We start from the raw sequence: 8,339 nt of genomic DNA on the forward strand, positions 1-8,339 counted from the left end.
CCCTCTCTGTAACAGGACCGCACCAGCGCCCATTGCGCTGGCGTCTACCTTGAGTTTGAAGGGCGTGGAAAAGTCAGGGGCCGCGAGCACGGGAGCTTGACTTAACAAAATCTTTACACTATAGAATGCAACCTGGCATTCTGTGGTCCACACGTAGTCTACTTTAGTCTCTTCGCCTCAACGGGGTGCACTTGTCCCTGTCCAACCTGCTGACCGAGATAAGTTACGGTGGCTTTTCCAAATTCGCATTTGGCCAAATTTAAAGTCAATGTAGCGCGGGCCAAACGGTCAAGAACCTGCTCCAATACATGCATGTGATTCGCCCATGTATCTGCATAAATGATTAAATCATCGAGGTAAACTGGACGATACGGTGTTAACTAGTCTCTGGAATGTAGCAGGAGCATTACACATACCAAAAGCCATCACATTGTACTGGCAGAAATGATCGGGGGTGACAAACGCAGAAATCTCTCTGGCACGGTCCGTTAAAGGTACCTGCCAATAATCTTTTAGCAAGTCTAACTTGCTAACGAAATTTGCGGTGCCCAGGTTATCAATACAATCCTCCATACGAGGGAGAGGGTACGAATCTCGAACAGTAACTGCATTTACTTTGCGGAAATCTGTCATAAACCTGGGGGAGCCATCGGATTTAGCTTCTAGCAAACACGTCTAACTCCACGGACTGTAACTAGCAGAAGCCAAATCATTTTGCAGGAGATACTCTACCTCCTGTTTCATCAACTGACGTTTAGTCTGATTGGCACGGTAAGCATGTTGTTTTATGGGGCGTGCATCTTTTACCTCTATATCATGTTTCAAGACAGAAGTGCGGGTTGAAACATCGCTGAATAGACAATCGTACTGGCCAATCAGCACCTCCAGATCAAGTTGTTGTTCAGCAGTTAAATGCTGCAATCAGCATGACAGGTTTGCAAGCATTTCCAAATTTGGGAGGCGGACCGGCTGATGTGTAGGGACGTGCCTCTGTGGATCATCTCCGTGGAGAGCGCCCACAGACTCACAATGACAGCAGCAGCTTTAACATCTGAATGCTCTGCTACTAAGGGCGAGGGAACAGCAGAGGTAACATTGTCCTCGCAGGACTGGTAGCGTTTCAACAGGTTTATGTGACAGACTCTAGTCTTACGCCTTCTGTCTGGAGTACCGAGTACATAATCAGTGTCACTAAGAGGCTCTTTAACGACATATGAACCGGAGAATTTAGCTGCGAAAACGGATTTGGTGATGGGCAGCAGCACCAAAACTTTTTCACCTACCTCAAAACTGCAAGATACAGCGGAATGATCGTAATATTTTGTTAATTTTTGGGCGCAGACTCACATGACAAGAACTGGTCGTGCAGTGACTTAAGCGGCCCACGGGGTGTGTGGCCAAAAACAAGCTGTGCAGAACAAAAGCCAATCGATTTCTGCACGGCGTCACGAGCAGCAAACAAGACAAAGGGGACTCCCTCGTCCCACTGTTTCTCAGTTTCCACACAGTACTTTCGGAGCATCGACTTTAGCGCCTGAAACAAAGCCATGACACGAGTTTACTCTGAAAAGGCCAAACATTAAATGTATACACTCATTATCCCCTGTTCAGTCTTGGAACCCATTGGCTATTGTCTGACAATGAAAACGGATGTCAGGACCTTCTGCAGTCTGATTAGCAACTTGATATGTGAAAATGATCAGAAAGACTAATCTCTATAAACAGATGTTTGCATATTAATGTCAATAAATGTTTAAAAAAGCTAATAAAAAGCTAAATTGGCATCAGCCGATAGTCGATGGGTTCCAAGATTGCATTTTGGCCAGTGATTTCCACCTCTTTTGCTCTCCGCATGACTTGAATGCAACCAAACCCAGTTCAAACATGATTGGTCAATACTACTTGGACTACAAACGGAAACCAGAACACTTCCAATGCATTCATATACAGATATCTGTTTATAGAGATGATCCCTTTTTCTACACAGGGGCTTTTTCTGTAGGGAAGTGAAATAGATTGGCAGCCTGCCCAGGGTTTGTGCCTTTTAAACATACTACTATTTTTATGGGTTTGTATCTGTGTGTCCAGAAATGTGTCTGGGATGTTTAGACTAGCATAGCACAAAGACTGGAAGTATCTGACTTAGACCAAACATGCATATTTCCTAAAATGTAGGAGTGGCTTTTAAATAAAGGCATTACCAGTTGAAGACACTCTATCTCACAAAACCTGTGAGTAATTTTTGGAATGCCTTTGCCACTTGTTTCTGATTCTTTAATTTATTTCTGATAGAAAAAGTACCGTGACTTTCGCCTTCAAGGGGTGCTGGACTCCACATTGAACAGTAAGATGTATGAAACCGTGAGAAACCGGCTGACCTTGGAAGAAGCCACTGCCTCAGTGAGGGAAGGAGGGATGCAAGGCATTTCCATGAAGGACAGTGATGAAGAGGACAACGATAACTAGATCAAAGGGCCTGAAAACTGAGGGTGAGCGGTATATTGCCTGAGAACCCATGGAGCCTTTTCATGAGGTCAGAACAGATTGGCCTAACATCCATATTGTTCTCTCCATTATTTGCTTAGCCAGTTTTTTTATTTGTGTAATAGTTCTACATTTATGTCTGACTTAATACAAGAAGAATGTGTTTTGTGTCTATAAAAACTTGCATGACACAAGTCTGTCCTATCAATGCTCTTGAAATTCCTCACAAGCTTTAATTCTGCAAAACTAAAATTTAAACAGCCAATAAGATAGTTCCTTAAATCAATTAAACACTGATTTCTCCTAAAATGTAAGCAAATGAGAATATCCAAAAAAGGGCCAAAATGTGTGAGTCTAAAACAAAATGTGACCACTCACAATCTAAATAAGATGATAAAGAATGGCAAGTGATTGCATCTATATGGAGTTCTTCATTTGAAGGCATGAAAAAATATTATTTTGTACCTTCATGTTGTGCAACCCAAAATTTCTACAGTCTTTGAACGGTAGCTTTCCTGTTGCTTGTCGCTAAGATTTATCTTCCATATTCTGAAAAGTATATACAGTATAGAACACTCTCTTTACTCTAGGCAATTATACTGGAAAATAACTTACGAAATACTTAAGTGATCCAGGCCACTATATTGTGATTCCAAGTGAACTTTATTTGTTTTAAAATGCCAGTGCATGATTAACTTGTCACTGTTGAAGTCATATTGCTGTTAATCCAAATGGTACCAGAACCGATGGTTTCTTGTTGGTTTAAGGTCAGACTGACCAAAACAACAGAGTTAAAACAACAACATCCATAAGATATTTCCAAAATGCCTCCTGAATGCTCTTGAGCAATTTGGACAAGCATTTTGTTCCCAAGTTGATGAACTAGGCAATGAATTTATTTGTGTTGTGCTAAAAATGTGCAGTGACTGCAGCTATTGTATGTTGCATTGTTGTAAAAGGTGTGAAAATGGTAATTTTTTTTGTAATGGGTCTACATCATGTGTCAAACATAAAATCTACACAAAATGTTCAAAATGCTGTGATATGTTGTGATGGAAATGTTTTTTGTCTGTTCTCGGCCAGCATGGATGATATTCCTCTTGCAACACACAACAAATTAAATCCAAGGCATCGTCAAACAGTAAAGCTGATGGGTGCAAAAACTGAGTAATTTTAATAACCTAGATTCAAAATTTGAGGACAGCATTCGGCCTTCAAGCGTTTACATCTCAAGTTAGCAACCCCATTGTTTCCTCTCCTACCTTTCACATGAGGACATTATAAATTTCATCTCCCCAAACTGTATTGCACAAACATGGTACATGGCTTTGTTTGGATTGGTACTTCCTGTTAACCAAATAGTTACTGTCGCATTAGCCTAAAACAATTTAAAAAGGTTTAGTTGTTTGCGTGTGTGGAGCACAAATTCAACTGTATTATCCTTTTGGAGGATGTAGTTTGTGGTGCTGTTGAACTGCATTGTATTATACAGAGAGATGTTTCTGTTATTTAGCCTACCCTTACCGATATATATATATATATAGATATATATGGGGTGGACAAACTAATAACTATACAGTTGAATCAGCACCTCTTAAAAATAGCTTCAACAAACACTGAAAATTATAACCTTCATTTGATTGATTTATTTCATTTGTTAAAGGGACCATGCACAAGATTCAACATAAATGTTACCATTTGGTGTGTTGTACCAGAGTTAGCTTCAAGCAAATTTTCATCTTCTTGAAGGTAGCATTTATTGTTGGATTAGGGGCCAATCACACAGAGATGCATTATTAGAAACATGTTGGCAACAAAACCATTGTTTTCCAATGATATCACATGTGGTGGTTTTTAGATGCACATGAAACTTAAAATATTTTCAACTATACTCAATCAAAATCAATGAAAAGCTGGTTTTGACCACTTTACCACTTTACCTGTTTTGATGCCATTGACTATGCTAGTAAATATAGGCTAGCTAGCTAGTCAGCGAGCTGTTGGACTGTGAGAGAACTACAGAGCAGATGTGTAGTGGGGGGTAAACCCAAGTAACCTCAGTTATACACAACTTTGAAAGGCAGAGAGCTCGACATTTGTTTGAATCCATGTTTTCTGTTAATTATATTTGATTGCCCGGTTGCGCATGCTGTCCCGCTTACATAATTAACCTAAATATGTCAGTGACATTAAAATAATATGCAGTATTATTGTGAAAGTGAGAAATCAGTTGGAAAATTGCACAAGGAACTAAATCAAACAAGCTCACTTTAGCGCATTAAAGCAGAGGCAGAGATTTATCAAAAAGTTAAAAAAAAAGTAAAATATGGATTGGAAATTGTAGGATTTTGAATCAAAGAGGATGGGAGGTCGGTCTCTTTATACCATATAAAGGCTGAATACCATCTAAAGGCATGAATATAGTCCCTTTTTCAAATTTTACTCTACTGCCAAGTTCTTCTGTTAGACATCTGCGTTTATCCTTCAAAGAAAGTGATACTGTGTTACTCATTTAAGAATGGTCATTTGTATCCAAGTGTCAAGTTGGCTACCTATAAATAAATAATAGAAATATATCTACAAAATGTATATACATTTAAGTCAGTCAGTGGTAACTCAAGATGTATCTTGCAGTTGTGATAAACACCAACTGTCTGTGGTCTCACCTCTTCAAACATTTGATTTCCACATCAACCTAACACCTCTGACATTACCCTGTCTTTATGTTGGTTAATGGATGAGTTAGCAAGGCAGTACACATACAGTTTGGTTTAATCACACTGATCAACCTGTTTTCAACTTTTTTCACATTTTCAATTTTAAAACAAAAGTTCTATTTTAGTCAAAAATCATTTAAATAATAGAGTTTATTTGCCATGCATTATATATGTTCTTGCCCTGCACTTCATTCCAGGATGTATGATGGGGCGAATCCACATTTTTGTATAATGGATGATGGGAAGTGAAGTCTGCCTGTACTTTCCCTCTGTCAACTGTTTTCTATGCTGTAGCTGTGTGTCGCCCTGTGTGTAAGTACTGCATGTCCCTAGTATTCACTCCCTCAAAGTGTTTTTGCTCCATGTGTGAAGTTACCGGTGGGTTCGTCATGCTTCTGCACCAAAGCCAAGAACTTTTAAATAAAAGTGAATGGCAAATGTGGAAAGAACTTGTCGCCTCATTCATTGTTTTTGCTGTGAACTGACTGACTGATTGTGAATTCAAAAATCAGCTGATGATTGAGTAAAATCTTCTATTTGTTATAGAAAGCTTTTAATAAGTAGAGTCCACTTAGAGTGGACAGGGATGTTGTGTCAGTAGACTGCAAAAAATACATATTTGTTAATCCAGGGGGACTGACCTCCTTCCCTCCCCCACAGCTGCATTTTCTTAAGCAAGAGAGTCTGAGATTAATGCTGCGGATTAAAGCATCAGTCATCTTGAGAGTTGATATTACTGTCGAGAAGGAGATTGAAAGAATTGCCAGAGATCAAATCAGCAATGACCAAAATCAAATCAAGAGCCCAAGATGGAAGCTAAGAGGCAGGAGGATTAGATATAATATAGCCCCAAATTAAAAGAAGAGAGGATATCTTTTAATTATGTTATAGAAGAGGGGGAGACAAATCCTTCTTAGAAGAATTGAGAAAAAACAGATTTTTGGGGGAAATAAGGTAAATCGAACTGCAAGTAAAATTTTACTTTCTCCTTGTTCGATGCATATGTATCATCCAGACGTGTAAAATGTTTGGACTTTTTTGCAGCTGGACATAAATCATCAGATAAAAAGTAGACAAATCAACACTACTGTATTATTTAGCTTGATAATAATATTAGCAGTTAGGATCCAGTGATAGTGGTTTAGTCTGGTTTGATGGATTTCTGCAATCCGCTAGAGATAAGACATATCACTCTTGTGGAACTACAAAAGCATTCAGTCCACTCTGATATTGTACATGGTGTTACAGAGATCTGTGCCAACCTCTGCCGAATTAACACCAAAATTATTTTATTCACACACACAGCCTATAGTGAAATGCTTGCACCAAAGAGCCCGACTGTCATGAAGGAGAGCAGGCTGAGAAAGACAAAAAAATCTGCCCGATGCAATCCTTATATTGGCTTGGTACCAATTTACCAATTGGTTTGTGGAGTACCGTTCTGAAGCCTCGAATTCAGCGTTTTGGCCGTCACCATGACAGTTTGAGAGTTCAGCGGAGGTGATGTACTGCGAGTTTGGCTGTTCTCATTGGCTGTGCAGTTTCGACTCGCCCGTAGCAGAAAACAATGGCCCGGTTACAATCTCATATCACAGCTAAACAGTACACTTAAATATGTCTCTGAAACGATTTTAGGAGAGAAATAGTCAACACTGTCTTTAATGGAGCCTTGGAGGAGCTAAGTTTCATCAACCGTCAAAGACATGTCCAGGTGCTTAATACAAAGACTGGAGGCAGGGGGAAAGCCTATTTCCAACAGAAGTGAAAAAACAAACCTTGCAAAAACTCCAAAGCTTTCAGTTTCTTTTCTAGGATACCCAGACTTCATTGAATTAGATGCATGCATTTATGCAACCACAGCTATTGAGCATTTATATTCTGGACATTAAACTCAATTAAACTCCTCCACATTTCTTTGGTTATTATTCAGTCCATTCCCTGTTAAAATATCATTCAACATCATAGCCAGTAATTCAGACATGAAGTCTGCCAACATTGCTGGAGGATGTGAAGCAGAATAGAAAAGAGAAAGGATAGTTTGGGTTAATGTAACAGAGACGTCGCATGCTGTCTCTACAGAAGCTATTCCTTCATATCCTATACATATTGAGAATAATCAACAGCAAACGCACAAAGTAGCCCACCTAGTTTAACATCCAATCTGCAGTGTCGGGGCGCTGCCTCGGAACATCACTCATTTAATTTCCCCATGAATATCCAGACAAGATTGGGCAGTTCTGTGCAAAACACGACACCAGGACGGATTAATGGGCCTGGAGATTTATGCCGGCACGATCTGAGCTGCTTTGGCTTTTAAGCTCCAATCAAGTGGGGAAATGGGAAACGATAACTGTATCAAAATAAAAAGAATCTCCAACTGACCATCACAGCGAGAACTGGCCCTGAGTCTTAGCGCTCACAGGCTGCTGCTGTACTGCAGGGAGTCCTGCAGTGATACGGATGTGAGAACAAGCCGTTCCGACACATTGAGTCCATCAAGCCGTCTCCGACATGATACGTGTGGATAATGACAACAGGAAAATGAAAAGATGAAGAGAGAAATCAGCCCATGTGTAGACACTCAAGCTGCCAAATAAATTGCTCTGTGATTTGTTGTGGAGAGGCATTTCATTTACAATGCGTCTCACAGTGTCCTTTAAGGAAAACAGCATCAAAACAGAGTCGGCCTACAGCCCAGGAGATGTGGTTATTTTTGTACGGCTGCTTTGCGTGCCAGAAGTGTCAAAATTGCCTGCCATTTGAGAGGGCAGGTAGATGTCAGATCCTTTTAATAAAAGCGGCCCCCAAAGCCTCTTATGTTTCCCTCCCCATGCACCAAAACCTTCTTATCATGGCCTTAAGAGGGGACAACAAGCCCGCTGATTAATTTTAGATCTTTTCCATGAAAAGAGTAGCTTACAGTTTAAAGCAATCTCACTCAGTGTTCAGGCAAGACACGAGCGCAGATTGTTTTATTCCTCAGGGATGAATATTACACAGGACTGTTTGTCCTGTTTCATGGTGGTATACAGTAAAAGCCCATATGGGGATCAACAGTATCACCGTCTTAAACTGGGACTGCTGAGGCCTCTGTTATTATTAGATGGATGTCCGGAGGTAATCCCCCCCCCCCCCCCC

At 40.2% G+C, this 8,339-nt stretch overlaps 1 protein-coding gene across 1 annotated transcript in view; it reads left to right on the forward strand.

Moving 5' to 3' along the window:
- LOC118328056 (calcium-dependent secretion activator 1-like) overlaps nt 1-5,595 on the forward strand; it is a 55,442-nt gene extending 49,847 nt beyond the window's left edge. Inside the window, exon 10 of the mRNA XM_035661660.1 lies at nt 2,293-5,595. Within this exon, the coding sequence (XP_035517553.1) occupies nt 2,293-2,466 (174 nt within the window). The 3' untranslated portion in view covers nt 2,467-5,595. The remainder of the gene's footprint in view (nt 1-2,292) is intronic.
- The last annotated feature ends 2,744 nt before the right edge of the window (nt 5,596-8,339 follow it).

This window comes from Morone saxatilis, unplaced genomic scaffold (genome assembly GCF_004916995.1).
Source record: "Morone saxatilis isolate NCDOM2014 unplaced genomic scaffold, NCSU_SB_2.0 Contig18, whole genome shotgun sequence".
Taxonomy (NCBI): Eukaryota; Metazoa; Chordata; class Actinopteri; family Moronidae; genus Morone; species Morone saxatilis.